General features: G+C 35.9%; 2 protein-coding genes across 5 annotated transcripts in view; both read right to left on the reverse strand.

Annotated features, from left to right (window-relative positions):
- Positions 1-22,583, reverse strand: part of LOC124366998 — a 413,006-nt gene that overhangs the window by 145,330 nt on the left and 245,093 nt on the right. The window lies entirely within an intron of this gene.
- Positions 5,409-22,583, reverse strand: part of LOC124366991 (vacuolar protein sorting-associated protein 51 homolog) — a 45,794-nt gene continuing 28,619 nt past the window's right edge. Inside the window, exons 11-15 of one of the 4 annotated variants that reach the window (XM_046823640.1) lie at positions 16,292-16,438; positions 10,574-10,684; positions 9,646-9,867; positions 7,463-7,575; positions 5,409-5,623 (exon numbers count right to left, since the gene is read on the reverse strand). In XM_046823640.1, the coding sequence (XP_046679596.1) occupies positions 5,515-5,623; positions 7,463-7,575; positions 9,646-9,867; positions 10,574-10,684; positions 16,292-16,438 (702 nt within the window). In that variant the 3' untranslated portion in view covers positions 5,409-5,514. The other 3 variants (XM_046823637.1, XM_046823639.1, XM_046823638.1) reach the window with 3 other exon arrangements.

Here is a 22,583-nt window from a genome sequence, read left to right on the forward strand (position 1 = left end):
TCGTTTCTTGCAAGCTGAAAGGTTATCTGCAGCAGAAATTCACCGTAGAATGGAACGAGTATACGGTGAAAGCTTTATGAGTGACAGTGCAGTGCGTGATTGGTGTAGGAAATTTAAAGATGGACGAGTTGACATTCATGATGAAGGGGGCAAGGACGAAAGTCGGTCGCAAACGAAGACCTCGTTGATCGAGTTGACCAAAGTGTAAGAAGCAATCGAAGGTTTAGCCTACGATTACGGAACTATCCAATCAGTTTCCTGAGATTTCAAGGTCAGCCCTATACTCTATCGTAACTGACAAGTTAGGCTACAAAAAACTTTGTGCGCGATGGGTGCCGAAGATGTTGTCTGATGACCACAAAGCTCGGTGTGAATGGCGTCAGCAACATCTTTTCTGAACCGTTATGAAGCTGATGGCGAAGATTTTTTGATCAAAATCGTGACAGGAGATGGGACATGGGTTCTGTACGATACCCCAGAAACGAAACAGCAGTCCCAACAATGGATGCATTCAAACTCTCCAAACAAACCCAAAAAATTCAAAAAAAAAAAAACTTTCAACAACAAAAAGATTATGGCCACCGTGTTTTGGGATCAAAAAGGTGTATTGCTTGTTGAGTTTTTAGAGCCAGGTACCACAATCAATGCGGAAGGATACTGCGGTACGTTACAACGTTTGCGGAGAGCTATCCAGAACAAAAGGAGAGGAATGCTCACATCGGGAGTAGTGCTCATTCATGACAACGCCCGTCCTCACAGTGCTGCTTTGACAAAGCGTCTTCTTGACGGTTTTAAATGGGATGTTTTTGACCATCCAGCGTATAGTCCTGACTTAGCGCCGAGTGACTATCACCTTTTCCCGGAACTGAAGAAGATGCTAGGAGGGCAGAGCTTCCGAACAGACGACGCGCTGCGAGACGCCGTGAAAAACCATCTCAAATCATTGGCGGCAAACTTCTATGAAGAAGGTATTAAGAAGCTTGTACCCAGGTATGAAAAATGCCTCAATTTAAATGGCGATTATGTTGAAAAGTAACTAATAATGTACCTAACTTTTGATAGTAAATTTATTTAATTACTCTCCCTAGTTTTATTTTTATACCACATCGGAAGTTGAAAAAAAAAACAGCCCTCGTATATGTATAGTTTTTGACCAGTCTTGAAAATTCATTTTTGTATGACCAAACTGTCTATTTTTGTAATTAAGTATTAATTCTTTTTACAAAGCACTATTTTACTTGCAGATTATGAAACGTCAAAGCAAAATACTGTATACCTGTTATTCCCTGCAAAAATATAACGATATGTTTATGTTATAAGTTGTTTTAGATTAGTTTTATTATTTAAGATATTAATTGCGTATTTTGTAAGTTAATAATTGTATATTCTTTTTATAAATGGAGTAATGTTTAGATAATGAAAAAGTTAAGTAAAACTAACTTTATCTGTTGAGTAAAACAATTTGTTTTAGTTTTTTAATCTCCTATATGGTTTATTATCACACACCTTCAACAAAATGGCCTCTTGACAGACAAGCAACATGGCTTTACAAAAGGGAAGTCAACAACAACTGCAATTGCTGATCTGGTAGAGTTCATAGTAGAGAACATAGAGTCCGGCAACACCATCTCCAGCGTATACTTAGACCTGAGTAAGGCATTTGATTGCCTTGGTCACGATCTCATTTTGGTTAAATTAAAAAGCCTAGGCATTATAAAAAACAGCCCTAAAATGGTTCGAAAGCTACCTGAAAGGACGGACCCAAGTAGTAGAGGTGAAGAAAAATGAACATGGGCAAACAAGTACTGTGCGATCAGATCCAATACCAACAAGAAGAGGCGTACCACAAGGATCAGTCTTAGGGCCAGTACTATTTATTTTATTTACAAATGACCTACCAAAGTACATGACACCATACAGTGAAACAATTATGTATGCTGATGACACTGTGCTCTTATTAGCCAGTAATAATAACGAACATTTGGAAATTGACACATACATATCTGTCAACATGGCACAACAATACTGCATGAGTAATGACCTTGTTTTTAATCAAAATAAAACTAAACAGATGTATTTTGGAAGAAATAGAAAGGACTCAACAGCACTCCCTGATCTTCAGAATGTAAACATGCTGAAACACCTAGGTGTAACACTTGATAGTGATTTATCATGGAAAAATCATGTAGACAATCTGTGCAAAAAAAACTAAGCTCTGCCATATTTGCCATAAAAAGAACCTCAGCAGTCAGTTCACCAGAAGCTTCAAAAATAGCATACCATGCCCTTTTCCAAAGCCACTTACAATATGGAATAGTTGTTTGGGGGGGAACTTCAAATGCCAACCTGCAGCGCCTACTGAAATTGCAAAAGAGGGCTCTCAGAATAATGACTGGTCAAGGCCCAAGAGAAAGTTGTAGAAATACATTCAAGGATTTGAAGATTCTTACAGTTATTTCCATTTACATATTGGAAACTGTTCTCTTTTGTGTTACTAGAGAGACCTAACAAGGCATAGAGATCTGCATGGACACAACACAAGACATGCAGGCAACTTCCACCTTCCGGCACACAGAACAGCCACCTATGCAAAAAAAAACCATCTTATGCTGGAATCAAGATATATAACACACTGCCTGAAGACTTGAAGACCAACAGCCCACAGAACCTGAAGAAGGAACTCCGGACCTGGCTCCAGGAAAGACCCTTCTACAGCATGGAAGAGTTCTTCAATTGGAGGGACAATGCATGAAGACCCAACTCATGAGGAAGAAGATATTTTTTGTCTTTAAACTTGACATGTATTCTAATCTTGATGATTATGAATAAAGAATTTCTGATTTCTGATTTATCTGTCACACATGTTAAAGTTTAAATCATCTTATATTTAGAGAAAATCTGGTGAAACTAATAAAACTGATTTATTTTGAAAAATTAATACTGGAATAGTATTTTGGATTTTACTGATTCATAGTATAACCCTTTTCACTCAAAAGTCAGGCCAACCACTTCTGTTGTTGCAATGAACTATGATTGTATTTATACAAACTCAGTTCCTCTGCTGAACACCAGTGTTAGACCTGTGCTGCTACCTTTGGGTTCTTCAGAACTATTTTAATATGGTTAATTGCTAAATAAATTTTAAAAATTGAAATGTTGTTATTGCTTGTTACTCACCCATCAGGTCTAAGAGCTATCTGTTATTTTACTTCTCTAAATTCAAACATTATTTTATTTTAGAAACATAGATTTTGTTATTACTGGATATTTTTTTACAAGTCTTAAATTAGTAAATATAGTGTAATAATTTCACAAAAAAATATTTCACTTAAACCCTACATTACAAGTCTTAAATTAGTAAATATAGTGTACCTTTCAAAATATTTGACTTAACCCCTAACTGCTTTACGCAAACTTTTTAATATACAATGCAGTACTGCAAGTAACTTTAGGTATGGCTGCCAATAACCTCTATAACTTTTGCCATTATTTCACATGTTGTAACAAACTTCGCTGAGATTGCATGCAAACTTTCAAGTCTACATCTCATTTCATTCTCGAGATATCCCGTGGACAGACAGACAGATAATCAAAAGTTGATTCATCATAGAGCTCATCCTTGTAAAATTGAAGTTTTGTGCTAAATTTAAAGTCTTTACATGAAATCTTTCTCGACATATTTTGCCACATGATAAATTCAGATTTTTGTTCATTAAATTGGTTTTCATATCAGTATTTAAATAATAAAATTCTGCACACCAAATCACTATAAAATGATGTTAATGTGTTGGGATAGTTGGCTACATGCGTTAATATGTCACACGTTTCAATCTTTTATGGGTGTATTGACTTTGTTTACTAATTTATTTCTTATGCTATTTTTTCATTGCTATCCATGGTACCAAAGCAAAAATATTGTCTAACGCTCAGCCAAATCCCATGAAGCAACATGCACCATTCCTCATACAAGAATCAAGATCTTTATTTTCCATTAAGTAAACAAGTTACAATAGGCATCGAAAGTGGCCTAACGGAAATCAGCAGTTTATTGTACAGTAAAACTTGTTGATACTTATAACTATAAAACGCTTATTCAGTCTAGTACTGGGTTTAACATTTGATTTAGTTTTTGTCCAGTATTGTGGTTATGAATTGAATTGGCATTAATAAAATTGGCAATATTTGCTTTAACATATTTCAAGTTACAGTTCATGTAGATACAGACAAGAGTCATAATATTAAATTGTTGAAAAGTTTTTCTACACGAGTCTAACTTGGGTAATCTGTTTATTATTCTAAGAGCCTTCATTTGCCAAATAAAGGACCCTTTTAGCTGAATTTGAATTACCCCAAAGACGTATTACCATAGCTTAAATGAGTATGAAAAACACCAAAGTATATCATTACAAGAACCTCCAGATTCACACAATCCTTCAACTACCTTACAAGATAAGTAACTCTGGACAGGTTTTTACAAAGAATTTTTACAAGTTCGTCCCAACAGATTTTGCTCTCTAAGTGGATATCAAGCAGTTTTACAGGTTTAATAGGTCATTGTCTACATCTGATAAATGGTTTTTTAATTTAAATATTATTTGTTCAGTCTTTATATCATTTATTAACAGAAAACCAGTGTTTTGCCTGTTTAAATGATCTTTTAAATTTACAGTTTTTCATCTAAGTTATCTAAACTAGAGTTACTAATGGTTGTATCACCTGCATAGAGAACAGAGAAAGATGAATCATTATAACCACATTCATTCACAAAGATACAAAAAAAGAAAGGTTCCCAATACCGAACCTTGTGGTATCCCTGACGGGTTCTCAATATAACATTTAAAAATTGAGAATATTTGTTTTTTATACAAACCATTTGTCTTCTACGTAAAAGATAAATTTACAATAGTTGTAACTCTTTGTTTGACATTCCACAACATTTTAGCTTTTTTAACAACAAGACATCAGAGACCGTGTCAAACACGAATGGGTGAACTAAGATTATTTTGTCTTAAACTGCTTTTATATTGATAAGAAATACCAAAAAATTATAATACAAAAGGTATTTTGTAAAATTTAACTGTGAAAATTGAAGTCTTATATGTTGTCCAAAGTTTACTTGTATTGGGTATACAAAAACTTGAATACAGTCATCAAAAATTGCACAGGAATTATCAGATTGAGATGTTTCCTTCAGAATGAGTGAAGCCCTAGGTCTAATAGTCAAGTAACAACAACTGACAAGCAACATGACCCTATTTTCTACTGGACATTTGTGAATTATCAGAATGTAGTATGGTGTGTACTTCTGCCAGCCTACAGTAAACATAAATCAATATAACTTTGAATTTGTTGGGTGGCAACAACATTACTACAGAGTGACTTTGGGTTAGCAGAAAATCAAATCACTATAAAGATCACTGGATATTTTTTTACAAGTCTTAAATTAGTAAATATAATGTACAAACGTAACCGTGCTTACAACGTAACAATTCAGTGTACAGAAGTGGTGACTGTTCAGCCACGTTCACAGATGATATCGACGACACTTGGCTCCATCAGTACAGGGTCGAGGCAGCGGTGTACAGCACTGCTCAGTATCTCGTCCAACAGGCACTGTACGAGGCTGTCACAAACATAACCGTGCTTATAATATAATACTTCAGTATACAGAAGTGTTGACGGGCTCAGCCACGTTCACAGATGATATCGACGACACTGGGCTCCATCAGTACAGGGTCGAGGCAGCGGTGTACAGCACTGCTCAGTATCTCGTCCAACAGGCACTGTACGAGGCTGTCACAAACATAACCGTGCTTATAATATAATACTTCAGTGTACAGAAGTGTTGACGGGCTCAGCCACGTTCACAGATGATATCGACGACACTGGGCTCCATCAGTACAGGGTCTAGGCAGTGGTGTACAGCACTGCTCAGTATCTCGTCCAACAGGCACTGTACGAGGCTGTCACAAACATAACCGTGCTTATAATATAATACTTCAGTGTACAGAAGTGTTGACGGGCTCAGCCACGTTCACAGATGATATCGACGACACTGGGCTCCATCAGTACAGGGTCTAGGCAGTGGTGTACAGCACTGCTCAGTATCTCGTCCAACAGGCACTGTACGAGGCTGTCACAAACATAACCGTGCTTATAATATAATACTTCAGTGTACAGAAGTGTTGACGGGCTCAGCCACGTTCACAGATGATATCGACGACACTGGGCTCCATCAGTACAGGGTCTAGGCAGTGGTGTACAGCACTGCTCAGTATCTCGTCCAACAGGCACTGTACGAGGCTGTCACAAACATAACCGTGCTTATAATATAATACTTCAGTGTACAGAAGTGTTGACGGGCTCAGCCACATTCACAGATGATATCGACGACACTGGGCTCCATCAGTACAGGGTCTAGGCAGTGGTGTACAGCACTGCTCAGTATCTCGTCCAACAGGCACTGTACGAGGCTGTCACAAACATAACCGTGCTCATAATATATAATACTTCAATGTACAGAAGTGTTGACGGGCTCAGCCATGCTCACAGATGATATCGACGACACTGGGCTCCATCAGTACAGGGTCGAGGCAGCGGTGTACAGCATTGCTCAGTATCTCGTCCAACAGGCACTGTACGAGGCTGTCACAAACATAACCACACTGACTGTTTATTATTAATACATTTATCACAACTTGAATTTCCAGTATTTCTTTTACTGCATGACTACTTTAACCTTAAATACTGACTATCCTTAAATATGTTAAGGGATTTTGCTTTGGAGAACATTTACAACTGACTCAGGACATAATTTTTTTTATTATCCCTATAAATTAATATAAAAATATCATTAAATCTTTAAGATTTAGGTCAGAATCCTTCATAAAGATTTAACACTGAAAAATTATAGATGATGAAATTATACGATCTTTATAATATTATACACTTTGTACTGGATTATATCATACGTTCCACCTGCACGTCACTGTCCTCATCGTATCACACCACAATCAGACTTATTTTTCAGTATTGATAATCACTCACATACCAGTGGTGTCATTTCTTGAGTAAAAATTTTTAATGTACACGTTTGGACAATAAGTAACCGTGTTTTCTTTTACAAATTCCGGTTTTAAATCATTGCTTTCAGCTTTTTCACTGTATCACTAAAAAAACCAACTAGCAGAAAATTGGCAATTTCTGAAAATTTAAGACTTTTTCTAAAACATAAATGTAACTATGATTTTTTATTTTCTAGGCTTGTGGAGACCTGTAATACATTTTCACTATTACACATATATTTAATTCATATATACATAAAAATTCAGGTATTTTTTATGTAAATGTAGGTTACATCCGTAACGCAACCCAAAGATCCATTTTTATACAAATATCAACATCATGAGTCAGTGACTGATGTACAGTTATACAATTCTCCGATAGAAACTTGTACACTCACTTCTCGTCAGCCACGTATCTCCAGAGGTACAGCTGCAGGTAGTGGGAGTCTACTTGTATCTGCTGCAGACCGTACCTGGAGAATGTCCTCAGTCTTATACACTCCAGCAATGTCTGCAAATAGTAACGACTGGATAATATTGATGGATTCAGAGGATTAAAAATAATTACAAATTGGCATTATTATTTTCAGTCACTCTACTGAAAAATAAATAGCTTTATTCTGGAAGTTTTTATGGATGGTATTTTATCTGAAGTACGTTTGGTCCTGTCAGTTTCAGAGAGTTGTTGGTTTACTGCAACCTTCCCTGTAGACCAAGCAATTGGGAATACTTTTAAACTAGTTCCAATTATTAATACCAACCCTTTTCCAATTTTATTTTTATTTTTTAGACAAGACCTTATGAAAACAAAACGTTGGGAGTATTTTTGCTATTTGGGTGACCCACCGCCACAAATGTAAATATGTAAATATTGTAAATTTTTTAACTATTTGACATGAACATTTACTTTTGACGCAGTCTATAAGGGAAATCCGTCCATTGACGAAGAATACAAGTATCAAGTATCAAGTAAGTATTACAAAAAACAATGTGACATAATCAATTGAGGAAATGCAATACAAATAAACTGATTAAATAAAAAAACAGTAGCAGTCGTGGGACTGCCGATAGAAGTGAAAACGGAACTATTAAGTTGAGAGTAATTAAAACTATATGCAAAAATTATATGAAATTTGTTTGAAAAATGTTTTATTTATTAGTTACATATGATGGGTTAAACAAATCATAAACAAAATATAAATACAAAGTGGTTGAAAAAATAATTAATATACAATTATCTTAACAATATCTTAATAAAAACAATAAATGAACATATTTCATAAAATCTAAAATTATTATAACATTTTTTTAATTTTCTAATTTCAAAATCCACGAAAAAATATTATCAAATAACTAGAAATCTATTTTACCACGCTAGTAAGATAAATCTTATACCTTAATAATACTCATTTCATGATGAAGAGGTTAAATATTAAAAACATAATTAAAATGAATAATGCTAAATTTTAAATACAAATATTCGTACAAATATTAAAAATGTTTAAAAATATATTCGTTGTTTTCATTATTCATTTATCTGTATAAAAAAAAGTACTGTAAGTATTAAAGAATATTATTGTAATGAAAAAAAGTTCAATGCAATCATTATACTTGTTGTAATTGCTCAATATTAATAGTTAGTTAAACATAGAATACAAGTGAGTAAACACCGAGTGAACAACAGTGAGTTGTAAATAATACAGTTATTGCTACGGATAAAGTATATAATTGGAATAACAATTAAACCCACAATATTTTTAAGACTAATAAATTAGTTAAATTAACTTGGTTCTTTCGTAAAGGTATTTTTATTGCACAATAAACTAATTTATTGAGTTAATACGGTATCAGTGAGCCAATGCGCCAACTACAGTTCCGGCAGAAACGTTCACTCATCACTTCATATGCTACTACAGGCTAAACTAAACTTCCAATAAAAAAATTATAAATTACAAAAAAAATATTCATCTATTTTCACACAACTTTCTCGCTGACAAATTTTGTCTGACCAAAAAATTAAAAAAATCCTCGCTTACTACTTTTTTCTTGTCATTGTAAAACGCTATGTAAAATGTAAACAATAATCAAAATTATTTCGAAATTTTTTTAATATTTAAAAATGTAACCAATAGATTGCCAATATTAAGAGCTTTAATTTGACGTATCTTACAGAATTGTACGACATTGGCTTCACTTTAAAATCGCGAGAGGAAGCCGTAAAGGTCACTGATTTTCGCAGTCTGTTTTCATACTCCGCCGGGACAGTTTTAACACAGCGAGACTGACTTTTTCATGCAGGTTAGTAGTCCGCGGCCAAGTCTACGGTTAAAAAACACAGCGAGACTGACTTTTTCATGCAGGTTAGTATCATTAGCATGTCGGTGACGCGAACCGAGGATTTTACCCTCTACCAAAACGCTCAACGCGCCTAAAGAAGTTTTCACTTCAAAAAAATATATAAATCTGTCAATTATATCCACAAGCTCTAGATTGTCTTAATTAATGAAAATTTTAAAAATGTACATTCAATTCATGGAGTTCCATCCAATACCACAGTGATTTAAAATGGTGTGATGCTCACCTTGAGACTAATTTTGATGACACCGGTCAGTATGGAGACTTTGCTAAATTGGACAGGAGCAAAGATCTCTATCCGTTCTGAGAACAGTTTGTGTATGTGGCTGGCAGCGAGAGAGTGGCTGGACCAGTTGCTGGCAGTGCTGCGGTGTAGCCTCGACTGTGTCTTGTGGCTGGAGTCCGAACTGTGCTCTGTCTGGGAGCCCTCCTCAAACAGCAGCCCCACCTTGAGGAGTGATCACATCATTCAACACAATATTTCAGGGAGTAAACACAGAACACATTTTAAACCAGTGTTGGGCTGTTCTATAGTCATCCAAAGTCATCAACAACATTCCTCACCAGAACCCAACAAGGTGAATATTAGCTTAAAATGACTTGCAAACCGATGGCCAGGCAGGTAGTCTGCTTGCAAATAATTGATCCTGAGGTCATTTATCCAAGAAGCATTGCATTACTACACTTCTCATTGCTTGACTTAGTTATTTTGCAATAACAGAAGAAACTTTGATCTGTTGGTGTCAAGACAATTTGTATACAAAGAATTATTAACATTGTTACTGACCTTGTGATTGTTTCCTTTAGTACATTAAAGAAATGTTTAATGTAAATTTGCATGTTGCAAAGTATTTTCCAATTTGAACATTAGTAATACCTGCCATGAACCAATCCATACACTCCTCCAATTTCATATTTTCCCTTCTATAAAATTAAATATGTTGAATATTTTTGATTAATTTGTAATGTGCTTCAAATTGTTATTGCTCTTTTTTGAGAGGTAGTAGTTCAAAAATTCTGTTTGATACTTTAAAACAATGTCAAACTAAAAACAGTTGAGAATTTGATAATTGTGGGAAAATAAGCGTTTAATAAATCTACAAAATTTACTACCAAAAACACATCATACAAAAAAGGAACTCTGTACGACTAACCTGTGAGTCAACTGTAGCCATCTCTTCCATGACTCTCTTCATGACAGCCCTGACGGTGCGCGGCTCCAGGCTGTGTAGCCAGTCTCTCGTCTCGACAGACTTGCGCAGCATCTGGCACAGCATCACAGAGTAATGCTTTAGATCTCATGCAAATGGGATGATTAGAGGGTATACAGGAAGGGCTCTGATTACTAAATAATGTATCCTCTAAAGAGTAGATAGAGTAGTGAAACTGTACAGCTCCTTGCAGATGTTGCACCATCCCAGAGCTGAATCAAGACAACTGTTCTCCCTCGTTTGCTTATTTACAAGTCTATGTACCAATCAGAGTCTACATCACCTTATAAGGAGTTGTTTTGCTTCCAAGTGATGATGTTATACCCTCCAATGCCATTTCTCGTATAATTAGTTGATGCATTTTATTTTCTATGAAATATTTGTATTTTTATAGATTAACATACTTTAAAACCAGATCCAGATTTAGTTTACTATTGTTTTATTTTGGTCCAATAACCATTATAACGAATTCATTAATTTGTACACTCTCAGTACCTAATGACATTCTTAATTAAAATAGAAGTACCAGAAAAATCTATCAGTTCTACTTTGAAAATTAAAATACTGAACTAAGCCAAAACAATAAATGACATGGTTTCACTGTACCATCTGGCATTTTACTGTGACATGATGTATAGGGTATCAAGTGTCAAACTGGTTAGTGAAGCACAATTGTTATAAAATAATGGTAGAGAATCAAATTTTCCAAAGATATTGCAATAACCCACTAATCATTAAACAGATACAGATACAGATACAAATAACTTTATTCATGAGTCTTCAAGCACAGAATGGTGTCAAAATTTTTTATAATTATAATTTATTTATTTATTTTTTGTAGTGTAGTGTCAAGTAGCACTGTTAACGTCAGGTCTTACGCGAGCGATGAACTCCTCCATGCTGTATAGTGGGATGTCTGCAAGCAATGGCCCGGAGCCATCTTCTCAACGTGGAGGGTGTGCCTTCTTTTATTGACTGTGGAAGCATATTGTACAGTTTTGCTCCAGCGTATGAGGGTTTCTTTTGAGAAAATAGAAGTTCTGTGGAAGGGAAGATTAAAGTTGCTATTGTGCCTTGTGTTGTAGTTGTGAAAATTTCTGTTTCTTGGAAGAGGTGATTTTAGAGCGAAATCAACTGTCTCTAGGATGTATAATGAGACTGCAGTTTAAAATTCCAAGGCTTTGAAAGGAGTTCCTGCAGCTTTCTCTTGGCTGAAGACCCGCCATGGATCGAAGAGCTCGTTTCTGGAGCACCAGCACTCGTTTCAAGTTTTCTTGCTTTGCCCCACCCCAGAATATTATACCATATCTGAGGTGAGACTCGAAGAGGGCATGATAGCATGTTCTTGTTGCTTCAGCCGTGCTGATGGCTCGAATACGCTTCAAGGCGAAAATTGAAGAGCTCAGCTTCATGCAAAGAGAGTCAACATGGTAGTTCCAAGACAGCTCATCATCAAGAACTATACCTAAGTGTTTTGTTGAAGTTAGGGTTTGAATGTTAGGAGGACCAGTGACCTTATTTTTGAGCTTTCCCATAATCAACTGTGTAGTTTTTTTCTTCATTGAAGACCAGATCGTTGTTGATGCAGTAGTTCTGCGCTGAGCCTCACAGCAATGAAGTTGTTCACTTCCAGTGCTTCTGCCGCCTTGTCGCTAGTCAGGAGCATGGTGTCATCGGCAAACATGATGGCCTTGCTATACCGGCTGACATGGTTTGGAAGATCGGCTGTGAACAAGGCAAACAGCACTGGACCCAAGACCGAGCCCTGGGGGACTCCTCACTTAACATTCAGTGGCTTTGATCTGATCAAAGTTGTAATACCATTGGCGGTTCCTTTCAGCTCCACAAGCTGCATTCGACTGCTTAGGTTAGCTTTTAAAACCAAGAGTGTGCTATTCCGACAACTCCAAGATGTTCGAGTTTGCCTAGAATCATCTTGTGGTCAAGGCAGTCGAATGCCTTGCTTAAGTCAAGTGATGTACTAATAATTGTTTTCCCCAGCATCCAAATCGTTAATCATACATTCAATGATATCTCGAAGAGCTGTTGCTGTCGAGCGGCGCCCGGAACGAAGCCATGCTGTCCTTCAAGGTTCATGTTGTTCCGCTGAAGATGAGCTCTGAGTCTACTTAAGACAACTCTCTCCAGGACTTTTTGAGAAGGTGGAAACCAACGAGATAGGCCTGTAATTCTTGATTTCATCTTTTCGCCCTTTTTTATGGAGGGGATATACTTTTGAGGTCTTCATTTTAGATGGAAACACACCTTGTGCCAGAGACTTATTTATTACGTCAGTCAAAGGGACCAGCAGTTCCTCCCCACAAGATTTCATGAGCCTTGAAGACATATCATCCACACCAGCTGAAGAAGATGATTTAGTTGCTCTGATGATTGTCCGGATTTCGTTCATCGTAGTTGGAGCGAAGACCCTGAGATGATCGTCAACAGTAAAAGTATTATCAATAGTGTATACCTTTTTTGGAGGATTATTTTTTTATCAGGGGTTTCTTCTTCGGCAACATTGATGAAGTAGTTGTTTAAATGTTCAGAAATGGTGTGCAAATTGCAAGTAGTTCCATTGGCTATTTTTAGTGAAGATATTGAGTCAGTTAAGTTTTTTTTTAATGTTTTTCTTTCAGCATCTATTATTGTACAGATGGCTTTATTCTTGTTTGCAGATTCAGAGATGAATTTTCTCGCTGGCTGACTGCCTCAATGATCTAAGCTTGAGGTCGTTAAAGTTTTTTCTTATGAGCCGCATCTTGCTTTGTCTTCCGGTCTTCCATTCAGAATAAATCTGTCACGTGCTGCAATATAGGCGTTCTTCTTTTCGCTCACCTCTCTGTCATAGGCAATTATTTTATGTTTTACAGATTTATTGCGATATGTCTTGTATGGGACAAGCAAAATCCAAATTGGAGACCATCAGAGTGATGAATTTGGAGTAAGCAATGTCTGCATTCTCCTCCGTAAGCACTCCATCCCAGGACTGGATAAGTGATTGTCTCTTTAAAGGTGAACATTGTATTGCAGTTGAACTGGCGTCGAGTAGAGACAGTCGATGTACTTTTCAACGATGGTACATTTATAGTACATATTTGACCAGATGTATGTCGGACAGGTGTTCATCAACTATATCCACTTTTACCAGATCTTGGTCGAGACTTGAGCACACTAGGTCGATAGAAGACTGTGACGTACTTGTTATTCTAGTGGCGGAGGAGAGGTAACCTATGTATACCAAAGAAGCTAAAAGCTCATTTAAGGATGATTTATCTCTTGAATCTTTCAGGTGATCAACATTTAAGTCTCCCACTATGCAGATCCCACTGTTGTTACAAGGTAGTGTCTCAAGCACATCGACAGTAGCGCCAGTGCATCTTCGAGGGGGGCATTCTGGGTGGTCGATAGGCACCCAAAATGAGAAGATTTCCTCCATTAGTTAGGGAGATATATTTTATCCTGACAACTCCAAAAGGAGTTCTCTGCTAGACTGTTCAATGTGTAGACTCCAGGGGTTAACAATTGAGTCGTGGCTGTAAATGGCGACGACGCCCCTTTTTGTGATTGGTCGGCCTGTAAAGCTACTATTAGTTTATAAGCTATAACATTTGAATAGAGATAGTCAAGTGTCTGATGTCATGTATGAGGATGATCACAGACAGACTTCAAAGCAGTCTAGTTTATCCATGGTTTCCTACATTCATGCAGTACATTCTGTCAGAAGACAGTTGAAGATTATTCGTCTTCTGTATTCTTCCCTTTGTTTCTTGCTTCCACCTGTCTTTGTAAGGGGGGCCTAATGCTAAAAAAACTTGTGGTATCTACTGACTTTACTAAAATTTCAAAGCACTGTAACAAAACAGTGAATTCCCCTAATATGCTTGAGGTTTTTTACCACAAGTAAACATAGCAGAACATTTTATTTCTTCTAAACACCAGTGAAATTTTAGACATTGAGTAATTGTGAATATTGAGTTTAACTCCAGTTCACCTTCCTCTTAGTCTAGGTGTCTCTGATGTCAAAATGATGTGAATAGTTCATTTTGAGCTTCTTCGTCACAAACTTTTTTTATCTCTTGAGACAAACATGACAACAAAGATTCCAGGAGTCAAGTCTGTGACAGCATCAGATCCCAGACGCAGCACTAAGAGGAAGGTGGACTGGAGCTAAACTCAACATTCATATGAAATCAACTCTTCCCACCATAGCTACGTTATGTGTGGAAAAGTTAGTTGCTCCACAGTGCTTAGAGATTGTGTCTAAAACATCATATTGCAATAAATTGTGCACCTAATGAGGCAATGAGAATACGTCTTCCCCTTTACTCAACATTCACATTCAATCAACCCCTCCCACCAAAGCTACGTTATTAAGTAATTGTTACTTCACCTTTTATAGAGTTGACAATTATGCTCTTGTTATTATCCAAGACTGACTGATTTTTAGAAAAAAGGATCATTAATCCAAGACACCAGAGAAAGTAAGGGGCTTACAATAAAACATCAGCTAAGAACCACTTCCAGTTATAATATTCATAATACAGAACATAGCATTGGTGGGAAGGGTTTATGCACTTGCACTCAGCTTACGTACTCTTTTATTGGTATTAAACTGTCTTACAAACTGCCTATTACTGCAAAAACTTTAAGAATTCTGTAATGAAAATGGGTAACACAAAAAGCCCTTTTATAGTGTGGAGGAAATGTTACTACGTAACTGTAACGCCCCATCTGTAAATTGTTACTGCTAGACAAAACATATGTTCACTATGATTTCAGAATTAATATAATATATCCTTATCAGTCACATAATTATTCCATTTTATAAGTAACCAATTTTCTCAATATTAATAGCTAATCTGGTTCGTCACCAACCCAGTAATTTAAGGTTTTGACCCATAAACTGGAATCTAATATTATTACAATAGAAATGGTATAAAGTTACGGAGGTGGAATTGTGTAGCTAGCATCGTGCACTGCTGATACATATTGCTGACTCCAGGGCTAGCTAGCCTCTCACACAGACCCTAGTCCTTTTTGGTTGGCCACGGCTGCTGAGGCGATAACCGCCGTATGACCATCATACTGAGCTGGTGGTCATCAGTCGCGTTCAAAATGATAAGTTCGTAACATCTCGGTCCGCTTTCCTCTCTCTCCCATTAGTTAGTGTAACATTGCTAACTAAAATCATCTTCTAAATTTAGTTTGTTTCTAAATTATTTTGTATATTATTGTATACCATTAATTTAAAGACCGATTTTAAAAGTGAGAAAAGATTTGAAATGAAACGTATTTATTCAAATTCAGTTGCCATGTGAGTAGTTCATTTACCTGAGTCAAAACCATTGGATTATTTATTTAGGTGGGATTATCGGAGTTACATGACATTGACAATTTTGCTTTTTAGAAATGTATTTATTTATTTTGACTTGTCTTCTCATTATTAATGGTAATTTTATACTGTGTATTATGTAAAACCCTTTTGACCTACGGACTTTGTCATTATAAAGTGATTTTGTGGGACAACAATGATAACTCTGGTTTCTTGATACTTTTTGAATGTTCTTAAAAATGTGGTACTACAAGAAAATTCATAAATGGTGTTTGCATTAGTACATATTCGGAACAGACAACATTAGAGGTTGCGAGGCTTTTTACCTGAGATATGGCCAATCCTTGCATCCTGACGTAATGATTGAGCAGCTCCTGCGCCGCCAGCCTCATGCCGGCGCACATCTCCTGTTCCGTGGTCAGCAACGCTCCCAGCTGAGTGTCTGTGCTGAACCATTCGTCCGTCACTCCCAACTGTCACAGTTCAAAATTGTTTTTTGTACAGAAAAACACACATCCTTCAACCAATACCGTCTCTAAAATTGGTTAAAATTCAAATGTTTTATACCTTATAATGTATAACTAACAAATCCTTAACAAATAAAAATCAGTGAGTCCTATAATATTATTTTTGAATACGATGAGAAGAGAGAGTTTGAAGGAGGATCTGGAAAGACAAGTAAAAGAAGAGGAGAACAATAATAATTGGGGATTTTAAACGCACAAGTGGGTAAGTTTAGACAAGGATATGAAGAGGGTAATGGGATGTTATGGAGTAGGAACAAGGAATTTAGAAGGAGAAAATTTACTGGATTTTTGTTTAAGGAATGATATAGTGATAGGGAACACTGGAACAAGAAAAGGGATAGCCACAAAATACACAAGATACAATTGGAATGGTGAACAGCCAAGTTTAATAGATTATTTATTAGTGAGGAAATGCCTGCAGCCATACATGGCAGATGTAAAAGTTATACCCAGTGAAAGTATGGGAGGAGATCACAGGCTGGTGGTAGCTGATTTTCAAAGAATGAGGTTTGGAAAGGATACATGCAAAAGACTAACAAGAATCAAGACATGGAAGTTAAAAGATACGAAAGTTAGAGAGGAGTTTGTAAATAACATTAGAGGAACGATACCCAAGGGGGAGGTCAAAACAGGAGAGGAGGAATGGACAAATTTCAAGAATGCTATAGTCAAAGCTGCAGAAGAAACATGTGGACGAACTTCAGGTAAAAGAAGGGATAAAGAGACCCCTTGGTGGAATGAAAGAATTGCTGAAGCAGTTAAAAACAAAAAATAGAGCTTGGCGAGAATGGTTTAAGGATAGGTCAAATGAAAAGAGGGATAAATGGAAGAGACTTGCAAGGGCATCAGCAAAGATGATGAAGGAGGCAAAGGAGAGGACATGGAAGGATTTTGAAGAAAAAACTGAAATCAAACTTCAAAGGAAATAAGAAGATTTTTTTTATGGGGTGATAAGGAACAAGACGAAACCTAAAGAAATGTTGACTAAGGTGGTGGATGTTTCAGGGGAAATATCAATGGGAGGAGAAAGAGGTTTTGAAGACGTGGAAAGAGTATTTTAAGGAACTACTGGAAGGAACAGAAAATGAAGAGGAAAGAAGAGATATGACAGAGGAGACAGAAGATGAAGAGGATTTTTAGTATGTGCGAATTGGAAAAAAAGCGGGTTAAAGAGATGAAAGAGGGGAAATCTGCGGGAATAGACGACGAGCTGACGGCTGAGATGATAAAGGCGGCGGGCCCCATTGGGAATTCAATGGTTGTACAGAGTGATGAGAGTGATTTGGAAGGAAAAAGAAGATACCAGAAGACTGGAAAATGGGAATAATAGTGCCGATTTTTTAAGAAAGGCAATAAGCAAAAATGCGAGAATTACAGGGGGATAACTTTGTTGTGCCATACACAAAAAATTTATGAAAAAATACTGTTGCAGAAAATTAGACCAGTACTGGAAGAAACAGGAAGAGAGGAGCAATGTGGTTTTAGGAAAGGTAGGTCAACGGTGGATGCTATTTTTGTGATGAGGACAAGTGTTAGAAAAGAGGTGGGAATACGGGAAAAGATACAATGGTAGCGTTTATAGACCTACAGAAGGCATATGATAAGGTACTGAGAGAAAGGATATGGGAGAGTATGAGAAAGAGAGGATTGCGTGAGGGAATAGTACAAAGAATAAAGAACCTGTACGGCATATGTAAAAACAGGGTAAGAATTGAAGAAAAATATACAGATACTTTTAAAACAGAGAGAGAGGAGTAAGGAGGGAAGCATATTGTCACCTTTCCTTTTCAATATTATAATGGATGAAATTATTCTAGAAGTACAAGGAAACAGAGGAGCAGAAGAACTTAAGACAATAGCATATGCGGAGATGACATAATGATATGGGGAAAATAGGGAAGAAGAGTTAGAACGAGAGTTAAACAAATGGGCAAAAGTGGCGAAGAAATATGGTTTAGAGATGAACATACAAAAATGTAAAGTAATGAAAGTAGAGAGAAGGGGATGGAAATAACAAAGACGTGTTAGTTGAAGGAAAAAAGACTTGAAAAGGTGAAGGAATTCTGTTATTTAGGAAGTATCATAACAGATAGGGGCACAATAAGAGAAGAGATAGGAAACAGAATATGGAAGAGTGGAAAGTTTTTCAATATGGTAAAGAAGATTGTGTGGAGTTGGAACATTGGGAAAGAATCAAAAGTATTGATGTATAAATCTTATTTCCAACCAATTTTATTATATGGAGCAGAGACGTGGACGTGGACTAAAAATGATTTAAGCAGATTGCAAGCTGCAGAAATGAGATTTTTAAGAGGGATAGAGAAGACTACAAGAAGAGATAGAATAAGGAACGAAAATAACTAGAGAAAGATTGAAGGTAGTTTCACTGCAAGAGGACAATGGAAGGAAGAAGAATACAGTGGATGGGGCATGTGAAGAGGATGGGAGATAATAGAATGCCTAGAATAGCACTGGAGAAGGAGGAAGGAGGAAGAAGACCACAAGAGGAAGACCGAGAGGAAGATGGGAGGACCAAGTGTGGAAAGACATAGAGAGAAGGGGACTACAGAAAATACAGGTGGATGAAGAGGAGACACTGGAACGATAGACTAAAGTGGAGGAGGCTGTGTACGACGACCCGTGAGAACGGAAACGTCTGACGATGATGATGATGATGATGATGATGAATTGACCAAATCTATTGGCCTCCTCAATCCAAGATGGTAAGTTATTATAACATTTATGGGTTATCTGAGTGCTCTTTCCAAAAAAAGAACACTCGGATAGATTAACAATCTAAAATATAAAAAATAAAATCACCAATTTTGTTGGCGTCTTCAAAATGCTGTCAGCCCAATCAATATATAATACAATATATACAGGGTGATTCGGTTAGTGTTACCGGCACTTTCTGAGCTGATTGTTACTATACAAAAATAAAGAAAAAAAAGTTCATATAAACATGGGGTCCGGAAAATGCTTCCTTACTGGGTTATGGCCAATTGAAGATTTCACCAAAAAATTGTGTGCAGGAGGTCAAATGATGATTTGCCCGGTGTGTTTATGAAGAGATATTTATAGGCGAATGCAACTTTTTCTAACGGATTTTTAGATGAGAAATTGAATAAAGTTCATCTCATAGCTCTATCTCATTTAGTTTTTTTGTTATTTTTTTTGAATAAATGAATAAACTACAAAAAACAGAAATAATAAATAATTTTGAAAACACTTTTTTTAAGGTAACACTTTTATAACCCGGAAATATAATTTTTTTTTATTTTGTTAAATAGGCATTGAAGGACCCACATTTTTACAAAGAAACTTGCAGAAAATTTAATTCTGAATAAAATTATGTGCCACACGCGGCTATTTAACAGCGAAGTATTAGGTTTCTGGAATTTAATTTTACAACAAACATTCTACCAAGCAAGAATACGTATTTTAGTAAATAAACACCGTAATGTAATGATATAAGGTACACAAATAATTGATTAGCATACAATTGTAAATACGATTTTAATAGATTAATGCTCAACTAAAAAACAATAATACTATTACTTTTTAGGGACTATCCAAATGGTTACATCATGTAACCTACATATCTTTGTCACGTTAGCTTTACAGAAGGTAAATTTATGTTTTTATAAGTTGGTATCACAAATCAGCTGTTCAACAATACACTGCAATTTATTGAGGAATCCAAATTATTTGTTACCAATTCTGTACTAGTTTTAAATGAGTGCAATTTAATTAATTTACTACTCGTTTGTTAGTGAAGTGTATTTTTAAAGTAACTTACTATCACAATTGCAATGCCTTTTGTTATTTACAACGGAAGAATATATGCCGACATTGGTATTTGTCTTAGGCGTTTGTGACGGAAATGCAACCGCTGCTACTGCAGAATACCGAAGACGATTTCCTAATCGCAGAGTTCCAAACCCAAAACGATCAGTGGATCATTTCGTACCCTAAGAGTAACAGGTAAACTTCCTAGTATTAATAATTATCGGGATCGCCCTGCCCAGAATAATGTAGATATGGAAGGAGGGAAGAGGCTATAATCATGGCTACTGAACGCAGTCCTGGTGTCAGTACACAGCGTCTTTCTAGGCGATTCGCAGTGTCTCAGTCTGAAGTATGGAGAAAACTTTGCGCAAAAATAGCATGTTCCCTTACCATAAACAACAACAAGTTCAAAGTATTCAACCAACAGATCCTCCTCTTCGATTGGAATTTTGCAAACTGGTTAATTAGAAACCGTCAACATCATAGAACCATTTTTATTCACTGATGAAGCTCAATTCACCCGAGATGGCGTCAACAACCTTCACAATGAAACACACTTGGGCAGAGGGAAATCCACATAGTACAATCGTGCGCAACTTTCAACACAGATTTAGTGTAAATGTATGGTGTGGACTCATTCATGATCGATTAATAGGACCATTCATTCTCCGAGGACATCTAAATTCCCGCATGTACCTAGAATTCCTTACAGAACAACTACCACTATTATTAGAAGATGTTCCATTAGCAGCAAGGTGCAATATTATTTATCAACATGATGGTGCCCCTGCCCACTTTTCCCATAATGTAACAATGCACTTAAACAAGCAGTTTCCCGGGTGATGGATTGGTCGCGGTGGACCACACACTTGGCCACCAAGATCACCAGATCTAACTCCATTAGATTTCTGTACATGGGGTGGATGAAGAACCTGGTGTACCAGGAAAAAGTAAATACACGTGAAGAGTTAATAAATCGAATTGAAGATGCCGCCGCACAAATCAAAAACAATCGTGCAGCGTTACGGAGGATAACTCGATCAATCAGAAAGCGAGCTGCTAAGTGTATTGAAGTACAAGGACTGATTTTTGAACACCTGTTACGAAAGTGGTACGTAGTATTATAAGCTTTAGATGAAAAAAAACAATAATTTATTTAAAACTTTAATTTAAATTGCATCCTAATAAATCTTATGTGTAGGCTACTCTATGTCATTAAAATGTGGTTTTTCCTTTGCTTTGGAATTTCTTGCTTGGTAGAATATTTGTTGTAAAATTAAATTCCAGAAACTAATACTTCGCTGTTAATAGCCGTTGTGGCACATAATTTTATTCAGAATTAAATTTTCTGCAAGTTTCTTTGTAAAAATGTGGGTCTTCAATGCCTATTTAACAAAATAATTGTCCGTTTTAAACCTTAAAAAAAGTGTTTTCAAAATTATTTTATTTCTGTTTTTTGTAGTATATACAAAAAAACTAAATGAGATACAGCTATGAGATGAACTTTATTCAATTTTCTCATCTAAAAATCCGTTAGAAAAAGTTGCATTCGCCTATAAATATCTCTTCATAAACACGCGGCAAATCATCATTTGACCTCCTGCACACAATTTTTGGTGAAATCTTCAATTGACCATAACCCAGTAAGGAAGCATTTCCGGACCCATGTTTATATGAACTTTTTTCTTTATTTTTTATAGTACAATCAGCTCAGAAAGTGCCGGTAACACTAAACCGAATCACCCTGTATAATATATATATATATATATATATATATATATATATATATCTATATATATATATATATATTATATATATATATATGTATATATATATATATGTATATATATATATATGTATATATATGTGTATATATATATATATATATATATATATATATATATGTATATATATGTGTGTATATATATATATATATATATATATATCAAATAATCACTTATAATGTGGACAACAATTTATTAGAATAAAAAACTAAAAACATAAGCACAACACTTGTCATAAAAGTAACTTTTCAGATTCACACTGTACAGCATTGTATGTAACTAAACCAAGCTTTTTCCAAAAGCTTCCCCAATTGTTAAGAAGCTTAGCAAACACAAAAGATTCAAAACCAAACTCACTGATTGGTTTATCAGACAGTGTTATTACAGTCTCGAGGAGCTGTTTGAATCCTGAGAGGTGGTTGTTATTGTACCAAAATATCTTAACTTGAATCTATTACAGATTTCTGTTGTTTTATTTTAAATATGCAGTTTTATAAATTAAAATATTATTCATATTA

Source organism: Homalodisca vitripennis, chromosome 7, assembly GCF_021130785.1.
Source record: "Homalodisca vitripennis isolate AUS2020 chromosome 7, UT_GWSS_2.1, whole genome shotgun sequence".
Lineage (NCBI taxonomy): Eukaryota > Metazoa > Arthropoda > Insecta > Hemiptera > Cicadellidae > Homalodisca > Homalodisca vitripennis.